Here is a 25,689-nt window from a genome sequence, read left to right as displayed (position 1 = left end):
ATTTCTCCATACTGAAAGACTAACAGTACAGAGAAAGAACCTGGGAACATTAACAATTTAGCTGACTAGTCGAGGGTATTTCTATCGAGGGGTGCACCAGAGCAGCACGTTCATTAGAGTACATTCCATTGAAGCACAATCAAGCACAGGGATGCAGCATTACATCAATGGAACAGACGGAGGTTATTGGACAGTGTGGGACCTTTTAGATTAGAGATTTTCTTTTGAACCTTGTCTACAACAGTTAATGCACCAGCTTAACTGTAACAAATGATGGTTTTGTAGAGGGAGGGAGATTCGTTCATAAAGTAGTTAGAAAAAAAAAAATAGTATTCATGACAGTTTATTGTTGTGTTTATGAAGTTCTATTTAACCTATAGCTGTAACGATAACTTACTTGGAAGTCATACTCAAGATCATAATAAATGCGATATATATGTAGATAATTCAAAGTTGTAAACAAAAATTGGGGGGGGGGATGAAACCAGCTTTTATAAAATATCTACACAAAGTATAAAAGTTCTGAAATCTTATCCAAAATCATTTATATGGGTTTACTGTTGACACTAATTAGCAAATTCTTCATCATACTAAAAATACCATTTTTAAGTAGAAGAGAGTGACAAAGCTTTTAAATTTTCATTTTTTTTTTTTATAGAGAAATGAAAAACACAAAAAGTGATAAAAACAGCAAAGATTAGTGGAACAAGAATATTTAACAAAAACTGCAGTAAAAAGGATTAAATATTTATTGCAATGATTATTGCTAACAATTGAGTGTAAAAATATATCTTTATTAACTAATGAAGCAATCCAAGCCAGATAATAAAATAAAGTTGATTTTCCCCTATTTTATTGACCATTATAGTTTTAGAACTAATTTTTCAGGCATGCTCTTTGTCTTTATTTTCACTTTTGTTAACTTTATTTTCTAAAAAACACTTGTAAAAAATAAAATAAATAAATTCCATGTAACAAATGAATTAAATACTTTGAAAATTATTTTAGATAGAAATTAAATATCTACAAAGATATTCTTCCTCTAGTTAGATTGTTGGAGGTGATAAATATAGGAAAATAGAAATGTTTCATTTATACTCCCACAAAATAACTTTTGGTTTGATGAAATATGAACTAAAGATAATAGTGTTACAAAAGCAGGGTTAAAATTAAAAAAGTCAATAACCGACACCACTATTCTGTACTTGTTTTTCTTTTTTTTCTTCAAAATCATTAGCAAAACAAGTTATGTTTTACAAAATGCAAAAATAAAAGATATTTTTTGTATAAGGTATTTGGTCACTTTACAAAATGCTTAATTTTCAGTAACGATGTATCAAAGAGAAATAATGATTGCAACCATACAACAATGGGCATTACCCATTTAGACAGTACCAGGCGATTGCATTTAGAGAACTTAAACAGCATGGGCTCGAATAAGAAAAACAATGGCCAATCACTGAATGTGACAATCGTACCCACTGGAGGTGTAGATTCATGCCCAGAGCGACAAGATTGATTCCTTCCAGAGACATTCCCATACTGCAGATACATCAGTATAAACAATAGTGTTACAAAAGATTGACGAGCAAGTATTCGTGAGAAATGAAAGAGGCAATAAACAGAACATTTCTTCTAATTGGATAACTTTTTGAATTAGATTCAATGTGTTTACATTGAATTTTTCTCACAAGTGGATCTTAAAATTGACAATTTATGTATACAATTGCGAAAATAATTTTTATCTTTACAATTTTACAAATCTCAAACAAAATATTCCTTTCATCTGCATACATTCTATGAAAAAGTGAATTATATGAGATTTTATGGTTTACTTTTAATTTTTTTAAAATGGATCAACTTTCAGTTAAAATACCCCCCCCCCCTCTGCGCCTCCACCCATTGATTTTTTTGTTGATGAAGTGCAATTCTTATTTGTATCTTACAAATATTTTACAAGATAACTTACTTTCGGTACAAGTTGCAGCCAACCCGATACAGAATTGTGAAGTGACCTCATCCAGACTGGACGTCCATCAGTCATAGGTTTATCCTTTTCTTCTGGAGAAGTTGTGAAGGCCAAATCATCATCTTCCAGCAACTGCATTTTCATAAGCTTAGCAATCATGTCGGATCCTTAAAAACAAATCATCAGTTTTAATAAAGATTAAAAAAACAAAAACAGAACACACATTTACAGAGAACTTATTAATAAAAATGTATAAAGTTATGCAATTATTATAAGAAAAGGATATTAAATACCATTAATAATATTAACTAGCAATACCTGCTAACCGGCGTTGCCTGGTGGATGACATTTATAAACAAACTTCTGTTTACGATATATATACCGGTGTCAACCTAACGTGTCCTTATTTTTTATAACACAGTTCGAGGCTATCTGTATAATTAAACACAGTTCGAGGCTATCTGTATAATTAAACACAGTTCGAGGCTATCTGTATAATTAAACACAGTTCGAGGCTATCTGTATAATTAAACACAGTTCGAGGCTATCTGTATAATTAAACACAGTTCGAGGCTATCTGTATAATTAAACACAGTTCGAGGCTATCTGTATAACTAAACACAGTTCGAGGCTATCTGTATAACTAAACACAGTTCGAGGCTATCTGTATAACTAAACACAGTTCGAGGCTATCTGTATAACTAAACACAGTTCGAGGCTATCTGTATAACTAAACACAGTTCGAGGCTATCTGTATAACTAAACACAGTTCGAGGCTATCTGTATAACTAAACACAGTTCGAGGCTATCTGTATAACTAAACACAGTTCAAGGCTATCTGTATAACTAAACACAGTTCAAGGCTATCTGTATAACTAAACGGTAAATCTGCCAGTGTTTATTTTTGTAAAAATTCTATTTTTAAAACAAAAGAATTTATTTTTATCTAAAACTTAACGTATATTATTCATTTGTTTACTTGTGAAAACGTTTTGCTTATGTTCCGTAACTCACTCGTCGCTTTTGCTCTGTGTCTGTCTCTCTTTTTCTCGGTAAGGACATTTAGAGAGAGAGAGAGAGAGAGAGAGAGAGAGAGAGAGAAGCAATTAATTCCAAGCGGCTAAGTAAGCGCTTTATCTATCTATGTTTAAGTCAGTTTGATACTGAAGTCGAATGTAAACAAAACACCTAAATCTCTCTCTCTCTCTCTCTCCCTGGAAAATACATTTAGAGAGAGAAAAGCAATTAATTCCCAGCGGTTAAGTAAGCGTGTATCTGTAGATGCCATGTTGGATAGTATCTTGATTCTTCGTTTTAGTGTATAGGAATAAGGGTTCGTTCTGGTGTAAGCCAATGAGAATAGCTGGAAGATTTCCAGAGAGAATATATTTTTCGAATCGGCGAACAGGCTGTGCTAGGAGTTTATGAACCAGTTACGAAGGGTGAAACCACAGTATCCATATTCTGTGTATAACAATCTGCAGTGTTTACTGGTGGTCGTGGTAGGACTTTAATGATAGGGGGTAAAGATCGGGACTACTTCCTCTGTAGTGATGCTCCTCAGATGTAATCTAGGATTTTATTTAAACACCTGGAGGTGTCTGAAAAGTTAGGTAAGATAGGCTAGACAGAAATTTGTATGTGGCATCTGTTTGAAACCTACTGTATTTTGGTTCCAAGGGGGATAATTGCGCCTCTTATTATATATAAGGATAAGATGGTAACAAATGTAAAATATTTATCTGAAAACAGAAATAAATCTTTTATATAAGAATCATCTAGTATTATGCAAGTGTTCTGTTTTTTAAACAAATGTTGCTATATCAATTTATGAATTTTTTGCAACTATTTTAACATTTCAAAATTTTAAACTTAAAAAATTACATTTATTTTCAACCGAGAACAAGTTTGACTTATAAAATTACATAAACTTGGCATTGATATTTGTTGGCAATGAAAATAAATGAAATATATTTTTGAAAGTGCAAAAGTTACAAAAAGCACAATAGAAAATTGATTATTTAAGCAAAATTTTGCCCATAAGTACATAGTTATATAGGTGAGGAGGATCAATAAAAACCAGATAATTCTTAGTAACATGTTGATAATATATCTATTGACATAAGAGCTATTTTGTGACCATAATATTTTGGCTACAAGGTTTTATGTGTTTAATGCACAAGAAATGAAAAATGGTTAGATAAAAATGAAGATATAGTTTTATCAAGACCAAATGGACCCACATCAGCACAACCTAATAATAGATCTGTTATTTCTAACACAAAAAAAATATTTAATGAAAAATAAAGCTGTCCTCATTATTCAAGTTAATGAGTGCTTCAGTTTGGATAATATAAAACTGAAATTAATGACAAAGAAAATCGTCTGTTATCCAATCAGGAAGCTTCCTTCCGAAATGTGATTTTAAATTGATCAGATTTGGATCTTCATAAAAAGGATGAAAAAAAAAAAAAATGTTTTTAATTAGTAATTCGTCTAAACCTTTTTAAGTCACATGATGTCAGGCTAGAAGTTTGGGTCATAACTTTTTATACCTTTCCACAGGTATGTATTAGATCAGAAGCTTCTTTGCAACAATTCTTTTAAATAATTATATTATAGAATGCAATTTTCCTTTTATTTTTTTACAAAAATTAAAAGAGGCTTCTTCTAATAAAATTATGCCAGTTGGACTTATTACACATCCCAAAAAAAGATACGACTTTCAGATTAAACCAAAATTCATGATTGCATTTTTCCCCTCTTTCTGTAATATGAGAATATCCGTAGAAGTAAATTTTCTCTCTTATTTTCAATCTTGCAGATTACAATAAAACTTCTGATACGATGCTGTTTTTACCAAGAAAATAAAAAAAATAAAAGCTTTTCATCCACAAAATACAATTTTGTTTTATTTTATCCAGCAAGAATTAAGTTCAGGAAATTTTGGTTATAGATAATGGCCAATATGTTTTGTATTGTTAATGCAAGCAGATCAAAGATATCTTTACATATTCATAAACCAATTTAATAAACTTTTTACAAACAGGAATTGAATGAGGATCAACAAATGTTTTACACTTCTAATGCTTCTTTCATCATCAAAGTGAAGTGATGACACAAAGTGCCTTTTGTATATAAAAAAAAAATTACCCAAGTTTGTCATCAATACTTTTTCAGCATTATTGGGTAAGCCAAGCCAAGATGGAGACTGACGATCAGCTAAACTTTCTGTGAACTGAAGGAATTGCTCCCTCCTGTAAAAAAGATAAAATGTAAAAATGAAACATTTTTTAAAATCGTCAAGAAATTTTTTTGTCAAGTTTTCATTCTTCATTCAATGTTAGCTATCTTTTCAGATTTAGGGAATGTTTTTGAATAAGTAAAATATAAAAATTAAAATGCATGAATTCTAAATTTATTTCAGGGTAAAAATGAAAAATTTAAAGAAAAAGACAATAATTAACTTTCATTCAATTTTAGTAAAAAATAATTCAAATTAATGGAATTCTATTTTTTACTGTATTTTATTTATTTATTTTTAAATAAGCAGAATTGTTCAACATTACCTGACACCTTCAGGCATGACAATCGTCTTTCCTTCTTGGCCATCAACATTGTTAACAAGGACAAAATCAGCATCAAAGCTTTTGGGTGTGAATAATTTGTTGACAAATGAACTCAACAGACGCTAAAAAAAAAGAATTTAATTGAAAAAATATAATTCTAAAAGGCATACAAGAAAATATAACTTAAATTTATACTAAAAGTGGTCATTTTTATAAGATAAATACCAATTTATATATAGGAATCATAGAAGGCTATCACAATGCAAGAAATCAAAATATGTCAGTGTTGAGAAGGAGGACGAAACACAAATATTGATTACGGTTAATATAAAAACTCAAAGGAAATTACTGACAATAGAAAAAGTTACATTGAAAATTTTACCGTTTCTAGACAATTTTCTAGAGTATTAAAGGTTTCGAAAAGACAAAAATGCAAACCTGATCAAAATCATTATCTATCTTTCCACCATAGATACACTGGGACAACAGAGTTCTCATGGCATCCCATGGTACTTTTTCAGGGGGCAAGTTCGTACGACCCTAAAAGGTGAATGAAAATGTGTTATGTGTGTATGAAATAGTGTAAGAACAGGACACATTTACACAATCAAAATTTATAAAAATTCTAAAACTAAAAACAGGCAATCACTTTTTATATTAGTATTCTCTTAAACATTAAAATGTCAATTTGTTCACAAAATCAAGATCTGTCCATTAATGTGATTATTTACACTTGATGATTGAATGTTCTGGTGACATTAGCAGTAAATGTTTCAGTGTAAAAATAAAATTAAAAAATTCTCCAGCCATCAAGATAATTAAAAATAGTATAAATACAAGCGAGGCACAAGGGCATACTCACCATAGCAACAGAGTCAATCCATGTGTCCAACATATCACAGGCCACTTTGAGGTCAGATTCTGAGAATTCATATTTTTTTGACCATCCAAGAGGTACATAACGCATACGCTCTTGAACTGTAGCATGGAACCAGGCCAGCAAAAAGTAGAGTCGCGACCTTTCATTTGGAGGCTGGAAATCAATTTTAAGAATTAGAGAAAAAAGTAAGATTCAAGTGCAATATTAACATCAAACAAAAAACATTTTTAAACAAAGAAGGTAAGGAAAAATGGACTCAAATGAGAGAGGTGAGAGTTATCAACCAAAATTCATTTAAAAAGGTAAATGTTTCTCTCATAAAAGAAATAATGCATATATATTTTGTGGATAAATGTGTCGATTTATCTAATTTTGTTTTTATGGACTTTTTGTCCATAAAAACAAAATTAGATAAATCGATTGAGATAAAATTAAGTGATTAACAGAAAACTAAAGACATTTTGTCAATAAGTGTTGCTGGATGATTATTTTTAGTACATTTTAAATTTCATTTTAAAGTTAACTGTACCATAAAAAAACAAAAATGTAGTTTTATTAATTTGTTAGTTCTTCTGCATAACATTTAAAATATTTTCTTTCAGATATAGAAATTACAGAGAATGAATGATAAAGCTTATTTTTTTTTAACTTTGTACGTTCTGACAACTTTTTGCTTTAACAATTTCAATAAATGTATTTATAAAAATCTAAATTTTTTTATATATATTAATATAATAAAAAATTATATTTGAATTTAATACAAAATTATAAGAAAATCTATTTAAAACTTTAGATTCTATTTTTGGGTTTTTAAAATCTTAGTTTTTTTTCTATTTTACAAAAATATGCTAGTAAAATTATTTTTCAATTAAATTTTTCAAAATAAAAAATAGGTCAAGATAATTAAATTTATTCATGCAATGATGCTAATATTTTTTCAATTAAAAATATTTTAAAATATCGTAATAAAAATTAATTAGTTTCAAAGTGAGCATGCATAGAAATATTTAAATTACAATAAAGACGCATGATGAATTGTGGTAAATGTTTTCTGTTATGATAAAAACTATTGAGCTTTGCTGGTTCCTTATGCCCAAGACAAGACTGTAGTTCTTGGGGGGAAAAAAAATGGAAATGACAAATTGATTGAACTCTATCAGAAGTAATTTGATGATTAACCGTCCGACAAAGTTCAAAAGAGATTTGACCCTCCCCCTACCATTAGCCATGACAGTGATTTTCTTGAGAAAGTAAACAGATAATTGAACTTATTACATATGCTAATTTAATGGGTGCAAATGTATACAAGCTGAGCAGATGATACTCCGGTAGAAATAGGAGTGGAAGTTGTTCAATTGCAACAAAGCAGCAAATTGTGATCTTGTGATCAGGAGGTAATGTAGGAACATGACAATTTGCTTTGTTGAAATTAATGACATCATGTTTTGGGGATTTGTTAGTTTGTAAAATAAACAAATCAATATTTGATTAATATTGATTTGGTAAGTGGAAAAAGATTATGTTATAAAATTCAAAACTTAATAACTATTAGTAAACAACCGCATCGAAAATGTTAGTAAAAAACGTATTTTACTGCACAAAAAATAATTTCTAATTGTATAAAGATTATGATAATAAAATTTTCTTTTAATGCTTTAATTGAAAAATCATTTTTTTAATGCTTTGATTGAATGCTGGCATGTGTTGGATGGTTTTTAGAAATAGATTTTCAAATAAGTCTATCTCTGACCAGGTCTTTACCCCTCTTTCTCTGAAGTCCCTTATCAGTTTTCCCCATATTTTCTTTGGCCTTTCTGTGATCAGTGTCATTTTCATCCATTTTCAGCATCTTATACTTTTTACATATAAACTGGTCATGGAAATCGTTAAAATGGAGGATTTCAATGAAAAGGACCATTGCAATCAAAAACTTACTTGACACATTCTTGTCGCAGGCACAGTGCTGAAAGTACGAAGTAAGTTTGCAGCAATTCCTGGTGGTGGTTCAAAAACAAACACACGGCCAGCACGAAGCAAGTTGGTAGGTAACTGAAAAAGATGAAATATTAATTAAAATGGTATGAAAATAAAGTTATCTTAAGAGATATTTTTGCTCTTGTGATATTTTGTATGGAGAGATATACTAGAGATTAAACAGTTTAAAGGAAAGTTGTTTTGTCAAAATTATTTTTCAAGTTCGATTGTTAAAATATCAAACATTCAGCAAATACTAAGGAAACCCGACGTTGCCCAGGATCGAACGAGGATCAACGAATGTTTCACTTTCCCATATTTTATTTTCATCAAAATCTATCAATTTGCCCACTTTTCAATCAAATCGATTAATTACCTGCTCAAGTTGGGGACCCACTGTGGTGCACCAGGAGGAAGCTTCACATGCCTCCCCACAGCTAATCCACAACACATTGTGGTTTACATTGCACAGAGAGAACCTACAGCTAATTTTTAAAAAATTATTTTTATATAATGACTGGAATAAAAATTTAAATGATAAATGTTCTGGTTCAGTTGTACTCTAAACAGAAACATTCATTTCTAACACACTCCTCTGAATATACTGTTGATTTTATATGCTGGGCTTTTCTGCTTGTGTGGCAAAAAAACTTCAAATGCACTTGTGATGCAAGACGTTAACATTAGTAAAAATCGCCTGTTTCTTTTTTCAATTATCGATACTTATTGAAGATATTCCAATACAAAACCTATCTAAGAAAAATGCCAGACACATAAAGTACATTTGTGTGAATTAAAAAAGGGAAAAAAAAGAAAATCAGCCCAGCCGTTTAGGAGTCTACAAGGAATGAACTCACACACACAAAGTTCCTTTTACACAATAGAGATTTAAGATTCAGCTCTTTACTGGTGTGACCTATTGAGCTAGATTAAATGGGAGTCTTTTCTCCCAAATTTGGTAAAAATTAAATACCAAAAATATATTAGTTACAGAATTAAATTAACTACAAATTTTCCTTTCTAACCGATTTATTCTATTTGTTGCATAGAAAATTATGCCCTCCTCCCCATATTTATAAAAATTTTTTAATAGTTTATAAATAAAACATTTTCCATTAAAGAATATATAGAACATAATATGGCACACAATTTTTCGATGAATTAGTGTTAATAAACACTAATGAGGAAATAGAAATATTTACTCTATCACCGCCATTTCAGTTGGTGTGGGAATGTGAACTTGATACCAGTACAATCTAACTTCAATGATATGTTTAGATTTTTAAAATGTCTAAAGATTTGGAAGTAAAATTAATCAATTTTGTTTCATTTTAAGTAATGAAAACTAAAATAATTTCGAGATGAAAATGATAAATACTTTTAGAATCTTAATTATTCAAAACATGAAAAGCCAAATTGTACCTTTGGGTTAATTTCCATAGTTAAGAAAAGTCTGAAGTTGGGATGAGGTGTAAGGTTATGCAGTTTTTTCTCCAACTGAACAAGCCACTGTGGAGCCAAGTGGACATTTTTTAGCATAACCCAACGGCCAGATTTACTAGCTGAATTGATGGCTTTGTCAGCTTGAGTGAAGCCTTCAGCTGAACCTATAATAAAAGTAAAACAATTACTAGAGCAGAAGAGAAAAGAAAAACATTGCAATATCAGGATTTTAATAATTTTTGTATCCTGTAATATATTATGTAATTATATAAGCAATTAAATAAAATTCACAAAAGCAGCAAAGTAGAAAGTAAATTTTAAATACACAAACTAAATCAAATCTAATAATAAAAAAATATACTTTTATTATAGAATGTTTTAACTGATATCTTAATCATAAAAATACTGAAAAAAAGAAAAGAAAAAAAAAAAAAAAAAAAGATATGGAAAAAAGGTTTGAATGTACAAAAAGAAATGATTTTAATCATTTTAGTCTTTAAAATAATTTATTCAAAACAAAAAGATTGAATAATTTCTTACCAATGGCAATTGATGTAATTTGCTTGCTAAGTTCAGCCGCTAAATCATCAACTCTTCCACTGGCATCAAATCCTGCCATGGAACACATCAGAACTGGAGTACTAGCTTTCACCTGAAATGCAACATTTAATCATTATTTTTGTGTTAATCTTTAATACTATGGTCATGATAGCTAGTACTTTATTATTTTAAATTGTATCGTAGATCTTTATAAATATTCATAAAATATCTTTTATGAAGTTTATTAATTTATTAATGTTGGGGAGATTGTAGTATAGCTAGCATTTCTGGCTTTCATTCACTCAAATTGCCTTGAGTTAGATTCTCATTCTGAGAATGTGAACTTTTGTGGTGTGAATTCACTATCTTCCATTTAGCGGGACCCCGAGTGACAAATTTAGATAGCTAACTAACCAACAGGTAGTTCATTTTAGAGGATGGTGTAGCTTTGTCTAAGTCCAGTGTATTGCCATGAAATGCACCAGATGCCTATTGTAAAAGAATGAACTTGGGCAGGTGTTAGATATCTGAAAATCTAATTGATTGTCAAATGAGAAGTGTTGATCTTGGTTAATGATTCACTTAAAAGTTGTCTCGATAAAACATGCAGACTCTTGTAATATGCTGGAGAAAAAAAAAAACTGCTTCAGTTCTATGATTGCTCTACTAGAATTTTCCATGACAATGGGAACAAAAACGTGTTTTCAGTGGGCTGGAGGCGGGTCAGTCATATCATCATTAGACAAAATCCCATTTGAAGATTTTGATTTTAATTGCTTCAGATTTGGTTTGGAATATTAATACAAGCAAGGTAGATCAGGTAACCTTAAGGTCATCACTCGAAAGAGGATTGACCTGTGTATTCAAGGGACATCAGCAGGAACAATTTCTGAAAAAGATTCTGGATACAAGTTACTTTGGACGGGTAACAAAGAAGAAACTATGGTTCCTGCTATGGTACTTTTGGTAAAAGTCTATGCTAACAAAGTTTTTGATATCGAATGTGTTTCTGATGGGATCCTGGTTCAAGATTTTGACAGGCAAAAACATCCTCATTGTATTATAAGCATAAAACACAGGTTGTTTGGTTTATTGGCCTATCAACAGCTGCATGGTCATTTAAGGGCAAATAAATTGGTTTTTTTTTTTTCTTTTTTTTATTGGGGGTTGTCTTAGTACGGTAGGTGTTCTTTATTTTCCAGTATGTTGATGCATAGTTGTAGGTGTCGTTCAATAGTGTTCATATGTTTGGCCTTAAAACTTATCAGGAGATCGTCAACATCGATGGCATAGTTTGTTCCAGTGTTTATGTTATTAGCTATATTATTTTCACATTAAAACGTGTGACTGAAAGAATTCCACCTTGGGGAACTCCAAGTTCTTGAGACTTTGACAAGATGTTTCCTAGTCTTACTTGGAAGGTTCTGTCACTCAGATAGTTTTTGATAAATGGTGGGGTAATATATGCCGATATAATTTTATATATAATAAACGGCGATAAGTTAGTTATTTTGGTTTCTTCGATGAATTCCAATACAATAAATTTTGAGGATGTTTGATGTAGTTCATTATCTGAATGATCTGAGTCAACGTGTTGGTGCTTAGAGGTTTTATACTTGGCCATATATATATATATATATATATATATATATTTTAAATTCACTGTTTATGCTCCCCACCCACCTCGGAGTTCAATATTGGGGCATGTTAAGGGGGAAACCCATTCGCCTTATCATGCCAGGGCTACATAAACAGTATACATGTCCCAAATGGGAGCCACGAGCACCCATAATCCTTTAGTTACACAATCCAAGTCATTTGTGGTAACTTCCGGCACTATACAGCCATGTCATGACTTTAATCATTTGGCACATTTGACCCTAGCAACCACCTCCTAACACATGGAAAAGAGGGGAAAATATGTATATATTTTATAGTGGTACAGGGTAGAACTGTATTTGTTACGGTTTAGAGGAAATTGATAGAAAAGTAGAAGATGTGTTAGGGCTTGACGTAACTAGCCGATTGATCGGATCGGACCCCTCCGACCGCCCGTCTAGCCTTGTATGAGGCCAAAGTGGCTTTTCATCTCTAATGTTCCCTTGAAGAAATACTGGTTTATAGGTTATTCGGTAATCTCCAAAAATACCGTTAGGGCTTACAACATGGCCGCCAGAAGAGTCACGTGATCCGGTTGATCCAAAACATGAATCGTGCAAATAGAAAACGCAGCCTTGAAGGCAAACTTTGACCAATAATCACAATTTGTTTGTATTTAATTTTTTGTTGATATAATGTTGTTATAAAAATAGGCAAACTTTGAGAAACAATCTTAGGTTGTTTTTAGTTAAAACAGTGTTTATAAAAAGTATTTTATTCAGAACAAACAAGTGGTCGACTAGGTGTATCAGAATTTTAGGCGGAATTTTTGACACCCCCAACAAAAAACTGCGAATAAAATATATAAAACTCGTAATTTCTGTTTGTAAAGTGGGTTGTCAATTTTCTTTATGAAATATACTTTCAAAATAAACTATTACAGTCGTTTAAAACATAATAGAAGTATTATTTTTTATTTTTTAAAAACAATGTTTACAAAATGTCTACGCACGTTCGTTTAAATATAAACTGTTTTTTTTTACATCATATTTTTATAACATTACATCTTAAAAAAAATGAACACCTTGTTTTAAATACCATTTTTATGAAAAACTGAATAAAATATTTTTTATAAACACTGTTTTAAAAAACAAACAAACTGTGATTGTTTCTCAACAAAAAATTAAATGACCGTTCTAAATAAATTATTTATTATTATGATATTGAAAAACTGTTTTTGTACTTAATTATTATGCTTGTTTGTCAAAGTTTGCCTTAAATTTGCGTTTTCCGGTTTCGTAATACGGCGATTCATGTTTTGGATCAACCGGATCACGTGACTCTTCTGGCGGCCATGTTGTAAGCCCTAACGGTATTTTTGGAGATTACCGGTTATTGGTGGTGAGGTTATGATCCTCTGTGGTGTTTTTTTTTAGGTCTTCAAGTTGATTATTGGTTTTAGTATTGGTGTTGATATAAAGTATGGATTAAGTGTAATTTGTTGAGGGGTTTCAATTAGCTTTGTTTTTTTCTTGTTTTTTGGCTTGTCTTCTGTTTGGTCTTTTGTTTCTTTTTTTTTTTGTTTGGGGATCTAGAACTGGAATTGGTATGGGACCTTATGTTTGTTTTGTTTTGGTTTTTCTTTGTTTTGACTGTGATTGATGGGGGGGGGCGTCTTGATTTAATGTTTCTGTTTGTTGGTTTGGGTATTCCATTTCATCTTTAGGTTTAGTTTGATTTTTAGGGATTGGGGTTCTAGATCTGGAGTTTGAATGGGACCATATAACTTTTTTTTTTTTTGTTTTTTTTGATGGTGTTTGATAGGAAGATTCTTGTTTTAGGGTTTCTCTTTGTTGACTTGGATATTCAGTCTCCATTTCATCAGGTTCTGTTAAATTTTTTGGGAGTATTTCTATTTTGTTTTGCTGGTTTATTATTTGGTTTTAAGAAAATTTGTTCTTGAGAACTTTGGCCTTTAAGAGGGGAGGTTTGTGTTGGGGAGGAGACAAATACTTTATTGGGTTCTTTTCTAGTTTTTGAAAGTGTTGTATTTTTTAGTTTTTTTTGGAAATTAAGCAATTCGTTTGGTTCTAGATGTACCAGTTTTTCGATAAGTTTGTTGTATTTATCAGGCTGGTTGGTGGGATTTGTTTTTTTGTGTTATTTTTGCATTTTATTTCTTATGATTCCTTCCACTATTATATTATAATATATTTCGTTTATGCTTTGTGGCTAAGATTTCTTTTTCAGTTTTTTTGAATAGGCAGGGTGCTCGCCTCGGCAGTTTATACATTTGAACTTGCGACATTCTTGTTCATTGTGACTTATTTCTTTAGATCTACATTTAACACACATGGGATGAGCTCTGCAGGTGACCTAATTTTTGACAGTTGAAACCTCTCAGAGGATCTGGGATATACATTTCAACTGGTTCTATGATATAACCAATTTTAATTTTACGTGGAATTTTTGCAGTGTTAAATGTAATAATATAAGTATGGGTTGGTATTTTTTCTGAACTTTCTTTATATAGATTATTTTATAGTTAATGACTTCTTGTTTGCTTAGTTTATTCTGGATTTCTTCTGGTGAAGCAAGTGATAGTTCCCGGCTTCGGATAACTCCTTTGGATCGATTTAGTCTATTGTGTGGAGTAACTTTAATGTTAATGTTATGGAAAGTTTATTGATGAATTAATATTTTAAAATGTATGCAATCAATATTTATGAAAATTAGTTTGGCGAGTGTGACAATTGTCCTGAATGTTTTTAAAATTTAGGTTGGATTGACTAAAAATTCTTTAAGGAGTTAAGAAAATTGGATTTTCTTTAGTTTGAAAGCACTTCTATTTGTAAATGTGCATTTTAACAAATCTTTTTCAAGAATGATAATGGTCATTTTACAATTTGTTTAAGCTTTAATGAAAAAATGAAGTTTGCTTTTCTGGTCTACTTTTGAAAAGCTAGAGAACCATTTAACAAGAATTTCAACTTATACCCAACAGATGATTCACTTCAGCTGCTTTGTGCAACATCTTACTCAGTTTACCCATGTCTGAGGGTTGGAAGTTCTGCCATGTTAGACATGACATGAGATTAAAGCAAATTTTTACAGCTGGATGCCCTTCCTAACACTAACCCATCTAAGGGGATGGGTATTTTGTCGAGACACCATTCCATCATAATTCTCTGGAGCAATGTGCTTGTCAAGAAGATGGTCATTTGCATGACCACACTTTTCTGCGAGATGCTACCACACATTCGTTGGACGCCACAGGAACTACTGTTACCCATGGGGATAGCAGGATAGTTTATTGAGGTTTGTCTAAATTCATTGTTTTCTGTCTATGTCCATGCATATTAACAGGATTACCTCTTCAAAGGTGTGACTATTTGCCATGCATGGATGGTCAGGCTGTTAGAAATTGCAGCTGCAAAAGATGCTATTTTACGCAATCACATAGTGCTGGGTGTATGGAGACCAGTCGAGGACACTACAGAAAGTCAACTGAAAGGTACTACTCCTCTGACCCCTTAACATGCTAAGTGCATTGATGTAACAAGCTTGACCATAGTGTAAGAATATATTGATTGAGTATCAATAAAATATTGTAAGATTTGAAAAATAAGTGATTTATTTGTTTAGGTATTCAGAAAACACGGCTGGATACAAAAACAAGTGAGTAATTAAGAAATGAAAATCCTTGAAGCAAATTTTGTGTCTTTCATGATGGCTCTCACTAACAATGGGGCAAAGTAGTTTGGACCCTAACCCCATCGTACATGGAAGAGTGTAAGAAAACATTGCAGCATCAAATAAAGTGAGCAATAAAAATTCCTTTTGTTTTTTTGAGTTTTTAATTGCAAATCAGCTTGAGAGGGGAAAAATGCTTCAAGAAATGTGAGAATTCTCCAAAGGAAAGACAAGGGTTTCATTTTTAGTCTTATGTTCTGGGAGTGCTAGCAAAGAAATATTAGCTTGAAACCTACGTCTTACTTTCTCCCAATCTACAGGCGACATTTCCGTTTTTATTCAAATGCCAACTGAAAATGAAAAGAAATCCAACTGTTCTGACAATCAGATTTCTTGGATTCAATTCACCAAAGTTTGAAAAAAAAATTAAAACTTACTTCGTTTTCAACAATTTCTGATAAATTGAGTTCTTTATCTGCAGAGTGTACAAAGGCTTCTCCAAGAACTTTTTCTACAAACATCCGTACAGTTGATACTAATCTATCTGGGCGGAAAGCTCGAATCATCAATAGCCCATAAATGATTTTACCAGTTTCAGCTAGAGAAAGACAAAATGTTAACATTAAATTTTGATTTTTCAGCAAAAATATATTGAAATTAATTTTATACAAGTTTCATATTTTTGGAAATTCACTTTCGTCATATTTACTCATTTTCTATACAAATGAGTAAATATATGAAAGTGAATTTTAAAAAATATGAAACTTGTATAAAATTTTATCTTACTACCAAAATATGTCAGCTAATTAAAAAGAAATCTTTCCAATTTCGATAACTGAAAGGTTTATGAATTTTTTTAAACCTTGAAAAATTTAGAATTGTAAAAAAATAAAAGACAATATTAATTTTTTTATTATTTTTTTTACGATAAAAAAAATAAAATAAATAAATAAATATAAATTAGAATTCAACATTGTAATGTTTTTTGTTGATTTTTTGATTAGCTGAAATACTGAAGCCTACCTTTTATTTTCTCCCAACCCACAGGTAGCATTTAAACATTTTTTAAATCTAAAAATTAAAAAATGGTTTCATGATATTAATTACATACACAAAGTTTCTATAAGAAAAATGCCTGCAGGGACATCTTTATAAATGACAAATCAACACTCCTTACCAAAGCCAAAATAGAATAAGCTATGAATGAGGCTTAACTCATCTGTAGCAAATGCACCATTTTCTAAAATTACTCAGGCAAGATGAATAACCAAAACATCTTTATATAACCACACAAAAAACAATATTAACAGGTATAAACTATTTATGGATAACAATGTTTATCATACACAACTAATATTTAGTGTACATGTATGCTGAAATATCAGCAGACATGATTTTGCATTTGATGTTGGCACAGGACACTAACACATAACTAATACCATTTGATATAATATATATATATATATATATATATATATATATATATATATATAATAAATAGATAACAAGACACCCAATAAACCAATGATATAATTAACTATTATATCATTGACAAACAATCAAATAATAGTATAACTAAATAAGTTACACTTACAAAAAATAAAAAAATTAAAACAAGCCACGTGTGTGGTCCCCCTATAGTGCTGCATGTGAGATGACGTCACAAAAATAGTGAAGAAGTAATAAATGTGAAAAATGTGAAGGGGCAATGTTGCCTTCACATGGATGGGGCAAAAGTTATGGGGTAAAAAGTGTCATTTTTTGCAATTTTGAGGAATTTGAGACCCCTTTTGAGCCCCTGGGAACACCGAATCCCAGTTAAAAATGGACAAATAGTGCAGTTTCATACCTTAAGACATGTCTATTTGAATTCAGAACCATGGAAAACCACTATATAGACATACATATCAAGTTTTTGAGTAATATGAAAAAAAGAGCTCCAAAAAGGCGTGTTTTTTTAGCCCTAAAAGTCCCAGAGGGATGCGAACCAGAATTTTGCCAGGGTCACACATACTGAATTTATATTAAGAATAGCCTCCACATTTTGGCCAAGTTTCAGGAAAATATAATGGATTGATCAACCACTATGGGGCAAAAAGTGTCATTTTTTACCTCTTTTGAACCCCTGGGAACGCCAAATCCCAGTGTAAATGGATAACAGTGCAGTTTTAAGGCCTTAACATGTATATTCGAGTTGACCACCATAAAAAAAAAAAACACTATATAGTCAGAGATATCAAGTTTTTGTTGAGAAATATTACAAATAGCCACAAAAAGGAGCATTTTTAGAACTAAAAGTCCCCCGGAGACGCAAAACAGAATTTTGCCAGGGTCACCCATACTGGATTTATATTAAGAACAATGGGCTCCCCATATTGACCAAGTTTCAGAAAAATCTAATGTATAGATCAAAAGTTAGGGGGCAAAACGTGTCATTTTTGGCCATTTTTTTTACCTCTTTTGAGCCTCTGGGGACGCAACAGGAATTTTTGCATAAAGATTTTTTTTTACAGTGCAATGAAATACAATTTCTGGCAAAATTTCAGGAAGAACTAATTAATGGTTATCTGACAATCATCTGGACTAACGGATGCCACTGAAAACATTGGTCCCTCCCTGATAAATCGGGGGAAAATAAATAGGATATTATGCATGGGAAATAACTACACTTAGCTCCAAAATTCACCCCAGTAGTTACCCCCGTTAGAGATTAATACTAAATAATAATTACAATAAATAATTAATAGTATAAGTAAATAAAACAGTATAAATATAATTTACAAAAACAAAAAAAGACATGAAGAATACTACCCAGGAGAAATAATTCTACTTAACTCATATCTACAACAATAGTTATCCTTAGACCTTATTTTTAAACAATGCAAAAGGAAAGACAATGTGTATGCACATGTGCATAATATTAAACAATTATAAGTGAAACATGTAATAATAATTATTAATGATAAATGTAATAATATTTAATACTAATGCTGACCAATATTTCAGAAACAATTTAACAAATATGCAAACCTGTCCAACTACATAACTGCTATTCTCAGCTTACAGCATAAACACACCTCCAAGTAATTGCACATATTTTTCTTTTGTCTCTTGAAAATGAGACATACCTTGAAAATTTGACAACTTTAGACCACATTATCATTCTGGTGCGGCAGTGGTAAATATTTTATAAATGAAAATCATTGAAATCTTTCAACATTGTCATTATTTCTTTTACTTTCTCGCCTCATATCCAATGATGTTCTTTTACAAGACTGCATTGTCATAGCCTTCAAAGTCCTTTAATTTAGCAATTAAAAACTTAATGTCATTTAATAAATATAGACATGCATTGTGTAATTATTATTTGAAAGTATTTTCTAATTCTCACATAATTATTAACTTAAATTAACTCGGATTAATTTTCCATTTATAAATTATTTTCTAAATTGGTTTCACAGCAAAAAGTTTGTTTAAATAATCAAAACCAAAAGTAGTAAAAAAAAATATTGGAGTTTTTCTATGATTAACATCCAAACCTTTGACACAGATTTTCATTGGCTGTGAAAGCAAACCTTTTTTTTTGTTTTTTGTTTGGCACTTGTACAGTTTAATCAAGACATTAAAAATGAAAATATCGAAAAAGGTTATATTGTATGTATTTGTTATGGAATGAAGTTCTCCGGAAAAATATTTCACTTAATTTCATCAAGTAGTTTTTATTTTACAGCAAAAAAACAATTTATGATACCGAGCAAAAAGTTCGATTTTTAGGAAGAAAAGCTAGTAATAAAGATGGGAGGGAGTCTCGGCGCTTTAACTGGAGTTATCTCCCCATGGCGTGTTCAACAAATTTCATAATGGGTGACTTCAACGTGCTCTCATAAAAACATGTTTTTCTGCTGTAAACTAAAAACTACTTGATCAAATTAAATGAAATTTTTTTCTTTTTTTTTAGAGATCTTCAGTCCAAAACGGATACGTACAATATAACATTTTTTCGATATTTTCATTTTTTAATGTCTTGACTAAACGGTACAAGTACCTTTTGTTTAAATTTCTGGACATAAATAATTCATTCTAATCTGAAAGATTATTTTGATGCTAATTTTGCCAGTCAAATAAAATTAAAAATGAAGCTCAATAAATAAAAGAAATCAAACTTTTCATTTTGAAATTAATTTCAATGAGAGATATATATATATATATATATATATATATGATCAGTTTGAAAAAGAAGACCTTAGCTCTTAACTGTTTAATAACAGGTAATAAACCATAAATTTAATGGTTAGTAAAACTATCATAATTGTTAATAGATATTCTAATTTTGTAAGTAGTCATTTATCAGTAAACAATAATTGTATACATGATTAAATTCACTTTAAATTTATACATCTTATTTTGAATTTTATCGACTTGAAATGGATAGAATATTAATATAAAAGCCAAGAAAACTTGATATGTATTTTTTAATGGAAACATGAAAAACATAATTACTTAGGGGTTTTTCTTCAACCCAAACCGTTGGCACATCCATTTCTGGTAAAGCACTTTGCAACCAGCTCATAAAAACCTAAAAATAAAAGAAAATAGAAGTAACCTGTAGTTATTATGAAGAGCTTTTTTTTTTCTTTTTTTTTTTTATCTTAGTGTGGAAATTACAAATGAAATTGGATAAAGTTGGCCAGAAAAGATTTGATATAACAGACTAGAAAATATTTTTCATGATTTTGAGTGTATTCAGCAAAATATTAAAAGACCAAATGTTTTTATTATTCAGCAAAATATTAAAAGAACGTTTGTTTGTTTTACGGCATATCAACCACTTTAGGGTCATTTAATGCCGAAACATTAGTCATGTGTTATATATTGGTTTGTTCTTCTTAATGCTTTTTTTTGGGGGGGGGGTCTTTTCTCATATTTTAGTGTATATTTTAATCTCTTTCAGAAAATTGATAAATTTTTTGGGGATCAATCTTGTTTAATATTGTTTTTAGATTGTTTTCTTGGTAATACTTTGTTCGGGTTTGTTCAAGGTCAATGCAGTTCGTCAGTATATGATGTCCTGTGTAGGGTTCTTGACACGATAGGTGTCTCCTCCCCTTTTAGTAGATGTGAGTGGGTGATGTGAGTGTGACCTATTCGCAGTCTGGCCATTACTACCTCTTCCTTTCTTGTTAACTTTTTGGTGTCTCTCGTTCCAATATTTGGTGTTATTTGGAATAATTTGTTTTTGGTACATGAGCTCCAGTTTTCTTGCCATTTTCTCTTCAAATATGTGTTTATTTTAGTCTTTAGGTCTGTATAGCAGATTTTTCCACTTATGTGGTTTTGTTGCAGAGTTTTCTTTGCTGCCTTATCTGCTTGTTCATTCATGTAGATGCTGATATGGCTTCGTATCCAGCAAAAGATAATGTTTTTTTCTTTGGTTATGGCATCTATTTTGTTTAGCAGCTTTGTAATAAGTGGGTTTGTCATTTTTTTTTCTTTTAGTGATATGAGTATCGAAATTGAGTCTTTAAGTACGATATATTTTTGATGGTCATCGTTGGTTATTATATTTAGTGCCAAATCTATGGCTGTTGCTTCTGCACTGAACATAGATTTGTTTGGGAGTCTTTCCTTTAGTTTTATTTTTTTGTGGATGGCTGCGCATCCTACTTTGTCTCCATCTTTTGATCCGTCAGTGTAGATTTGTGTGTATTCTTTATATGTATTCTGGATGTTTAGTAATTCTTCATGGAAGATTGATGGGTGGGTTTTCATTTTGGGATATTTATTTAATTTTAATATTATGTGTGGTTGTTTGATCATCCAGGGAGGAGTTTTTGATTTGTTATATTTATGTATTTTTGTTATGTCTATTTGGGCTTCTGTGAGGAGGTTTTTTATACGGAGACTATAAGGTTTGATGATATTTTCTTTCCTGTTTAAAAAATGTGTGTATTGTGGGTGGAGGGTACATTGGTATGCCGTATTTGATGGACATGATGCCAGCTTTAGGTAATATTGTAGCGCTAGCTTCTGTCGTCTTAGTATCAATGGAGGCTCATGGGCCTCTATATAGAGGCTTTCTACTGGAGAGGTTCTAAATGCTCCCAAGACCAATCTTAATCCTTGATGATGGATTTTATTTAGTTCTTTTATGTAGGACTTCCTTGCTGCTCCATATATGAAGCATCCGTAATCCATTTTAGATCTAATTAGAGTTTGGTATAGTTTCAATAATGTGACTTTGTCTGCACCCCAATTGGTATGTGCTAGGACTTTGATAAATTGCATTGTCTTTTGGCATTTTGTTTTTAACTATTTTATATGTGGTATGAAAGTCAATTTTTTATCAAATATGACACCTAAATATTTATGTTGGTCAGGGAGTGGGATGTTCTTGTCCAGTTTAAGGGTGGGGTCGTGGTGGAATTTTCATAATTTGCAAAAATGGATGCATTTAGTTTTTTCCTTTGAGAATGTAAATCCATTTTCTATAGCCCATTTGTTTATTTTATTAAGACAGAGTTGTAGTTTGCGTTCGGCTGTTTGTATATATTTAGATTGGTAGTATATAAGTAGATCGTCCACGTATAGGGCGTTTTCAATTCCTGGATCTATGTTTTTTATGATATTGTTTATTTTAATGTTGAAGAGGGTGATGGATAGGATACTGCCTTGGGGGGACACCCATTTCTTCATCTTTTTGGACTGAATAAGTGTTGTCCATCCGTACTTGGAAGGTTCTATTTGTTAAGAAATTTCTGATAATTTCTGGCATTCTGCACCTAAGTTCTAGTTCGTACAGGTCTTTTTGGATTCCATATTTCCAAGCAGTGTCATACGCCTTTTGCATGTCAAAAATTGCTATTAGATGTTCCTTTTTTTGAAAATGCTTCTCCTATACATGTTTCCAGTTTTATTAGGTGGTCGGTGGGGCTTCTATTTTTCCTGAAACCCGACCGACTTTCAGTAATCAGATTTTTGCTTTCCAAGTACCAATTTAGTCTTTCATTAATCATTCTCTCGAGTGTTTTGCACAAACAACTAGTGAATGCAATGGATCGGTAGTTTGTTAGTTTTGTATGATCTTTTTTTGGTTTGGGTATTGGGATTACAATTGCCTGCTTCCAGTTTTTTGGGATACTGTTATTTATTCATATCTTATTGTAAATTTGTAATAAGTAGTCCAGTGATGGTTTTGGTAGTTTTTTTTTTGAGAAATTGGTAGTGGATCTCATCAGGGCAGACTGCTGTATCATGAGATTTGTTTATTACCTCCTCTAGTTCTGTGCAATTGAATAATTGGTTGTAATTTTCTTCATTTTTTGATTTGAAGTTTATTTTTTATTCATTTTTTTTTTTTTTTTTTATAGCTGGAAATTTTTTATTTTGTTTTTTTGATGAGTTCGTTGAGAATTGTTCTGCTAATTTATTTGCGATATTTTGTTTGTCGGTAATCTTCATGTTGTCGCATATAAAGTGTTAAGTAGGATTCTTTGTGTTTTTTCCTGCTATTTTTATTTTTTTGACCATCTCACATACTTTCGGTTTTGGGTTTTGATTAATTTTTGTTACATAGTCTTTCCACGTGTTTCGTTTTGATTCTTCGATAGTTTTTTGTGCTTTGGCCTTGCTGTTTTTATATATGTCCAAATTTTCTTTTGTTGGACTGTTTTTGAATTTTCTTTTCACGTCTGGTTCTTATGGCTTCTTTGCATTCTTTATTGAACCAAGGTTTGTTATATTTTGTAGAAGTGGAGCTTTTTGGTATGTTCTCCTCAGCTATTGTGAGTAAAGTATTGCTGAAATATGTGATGTGTTCCGAGTTAGGGTTCGCTTCAGATATTAATCTGTGTCGACATGCATTTTGGAAATTTTCCCAATTTGCCTTTTGTACATTCCAGCGAGGTGTTTTGTCTTCTAGTTTGAAATTCTCATTTTCTATTATAATTGGGAAGTGGTCACTTCCACATGTATCCTTATGTGTTCTCCAGCTATAATCCATGTATATAGTTGGGTTACACAGAGTTATATCGATTGCTGATAGGGTTCCCCTTTGCTGGGTGCATATATGTATTCTCTTTGTTGTTGAGTAGGCACAGCTCGTTTTGGTTAATTATTTTTTCTATAATTTGGCCTCTTTTGTTGTTTTTTTTTTTTTTTTTTACTTCCCCACCATGCATTGTGACTATTGTCTCCCAGCAGTAGAAAAGGTTTAGGTAGTTGTTTGATTATATTGTTTAATTCTGTTTCGTTTATTGCTTCATTTGGTGGTATATAGAGTGAACACAGGGTTACTGTTTTGTGTAGTGTTGCAGTTATTGCAACAGCTTGCATATTTGTTTTTAAGTTCACTTTGCTGTGTGGAATGTTTTCGTTTATCAGTATTGATGATCCACCGGTGGCTTTGCATGATAATTTGTTTATGTGGTTGTATATTGAGGAATGTTTTGTTAATTTTGTCATTTTCTTTTAAGTGTGTTTCCTGTAGGCAAATTATTGCAGGCCATAGGGATTTGATGAGTATTTGTATTTCTTCAATATTAATTTTTAATCCTCTTATGTTCCACTGTAGGATTTTGTTAGCCATGGTTTATATTTTCTTTCTCTTGTTTTGGGTTGTTGGATTCTTCGATCTCCACGACTTTCTGGCTTTCAAGTCCTGGAAGCATAGTGTTTTTTTATCTTTGGGTTGTGAGCTAGGGCTTTTATTTGTTTTTGTTCATGATCGTGGTGTTCTGTAAGAGGATTTTAGTTCTTGCTTTGTTTCATTCTCTTTTTTGTTCATCCTTTCTTGTATTGGTAATTCTTTGATTCTGGATGTACTAGTAGTTTGTGCAGATTCTATGTTTGATTTGGTGTTGCTTTTTTAAATTGGCTTTTCTTTTCTTTGTTTTGGTTTATTTCAGGGTATGTGTTTGCTTTTGTGGTATCTGTAATCATTGGTTTTATTTCAGTTATTAATTTTTGCTAGGCATTTGGTCCAAGTTTTCTTAATTTTTCAACTAGTATATCATATTTATCTTTTTTTCTGTAATTTCCTTTTTGGTAATTTGTGCATAACTTTTCTCAGTCATATATCTGTCTACAATTTTCCTTGCTTCAGGGAATGATATATTTTGTTTTTGTTTTACTGTTACAATTTCCTTTTTTTTTTTTCCATATGTCACAGCTCCTTGCATAGGCTGGGTGGTCTTCTCCACAGTTTGCACATTTGCATTTGTTTGTACACTCGTTTGAATTGTGGTCTGGGTTTCTTTGGTTACATTTGCCACATACAGGTTGATTGTAGCATACATCCTCATAATGTCCAAACTTTTGGCATTTTTGACATCTAAGGGGGTTTGGTATAAATAGTTCAACTTTTACATTTGCATAACCAATTTTTATTTCTGTTGGGGCCTTTGGTGTGTTAAACGTTATGATATATGTGTTAATTAAAATTGAGTTTCCATTTTTTTTAATGGATATTCTTTTTATGTCTATTAGTCCTTGGGATTTTAGTTTGGTTTTTATTTCATCAATTGAACAGTATGATAGTTCTTTGCTTTTTGTAACACCTTTGGATGAATTCATTTTATCGTGGGGATATGCTTTTATTTTTTTTTATTATGGAATTTTTCCATTTTTAGAAGGATATTGGCATTTTTTTTTTGTATTCACTTCTACTAGAATTGTTCCATTTCTTAAATTCTTAACTGCTTTGGGTGATATTCTTGCAGCGATTTCTTTCTGTATCAAGAATGGGGACAGTCTTGTCAGGGGGTTGTCATCTTCAGCTTCCAGGATAATAAATCTTGGAAAGTTTTGATTTTGTATTTCTTCTTCCTCTGATCTGGAAATATCCAATATTTCTGCATGATATCTTTTGGGAGGCTTTTTCTTTTTTTCCATTTCAATTTTTGGTTATTTTTCACTCCTGCTGCTCCCCCACCCGCCTCGGAGCCCTATGTGGGAAGTGTTTGGGGGGGAAACCCATTCGCCCCAACACAACAGGATACAGCAGAAGTATACTCTTCTTACTGTTG

The 25,689-nt window shown here is 31.3% G+C and overlaps 1 protein-coding gene across 1 annotated transcript in view; it reads right to left on the bottom strand.

Moving 5' to 3' along the window:
• The window catches only part of LOC145293806 (cytoplasmic dynein 1 heavy chain 1-like), a 200,546-nt gene that overhangs the window by 12,039 nt on the left and 162,818 nt on the right, over nucleotides 1-25,689 (bottom strand). The window contains exons 78-87 of the mRNA XM_080140385.1: nucleotides 20,168-20,243; nucleotides 16,105-16,265; nucleotides 10,376-10,487; nucleotides 9,815-9,999; nucleotides 8,354-8,467; nucleotides 6,401-6,571; nucleotides 5,977-6,078; nucleotides 5,539-5,660; nucleotides 5,123-5,226; nucleotides 1,970-2,136 (exon numbers count right to left, since the gene is read on the bottom strand). Of these exons, the coding sequence (XP_079996511.1) occupies nucleotides 1,970-2,136; nucleotides 5,123-5,226; nucleotides 5,539-5,660; nucleotides 5,977-6,078; nucleotides 6,401-6,571; nucleotides 8,354-8,467; nucleotides 9,815-9,999; nucleotides 10,376-10,487; nucleotides 16,105-16,265; nucleotides 20,168-20,243 (1,314 nt within the window). The remainder of the gene's footprint in view (nucleotides 1-1,969; nucleotides 2,137-5,122; nucleotides 5,227-5,538; nucleotides 5,661-5,976; nucleotides 6,079-6,400; nucleotides 6,572-8,353; nucleotides 8,468-9,814; nucleotides 10,000-10,375; nucleotides 10,488-16,104; nucleotides 16,266-20,167; nucleotides 20,244-25,689) is intronic.

Source organism: Euprymna scolopes, chromosome 15 (assembly GCF_053919585.1).
Source record: "Euprymna scolopes isolate OS-2025 chromosome 15, ASM5391958v1, whole genome shotgun sequence".
NCBI classification, from domain to species: Eukaryota; Metazoa; Mollusca; class Cephalopoda; order Sepiida; family Sepiolidae; genus Euprymna; species Euprymna scolopes.
This window is presented reverse-complemented; position numbering and strand designations above follow the sequence as displayed.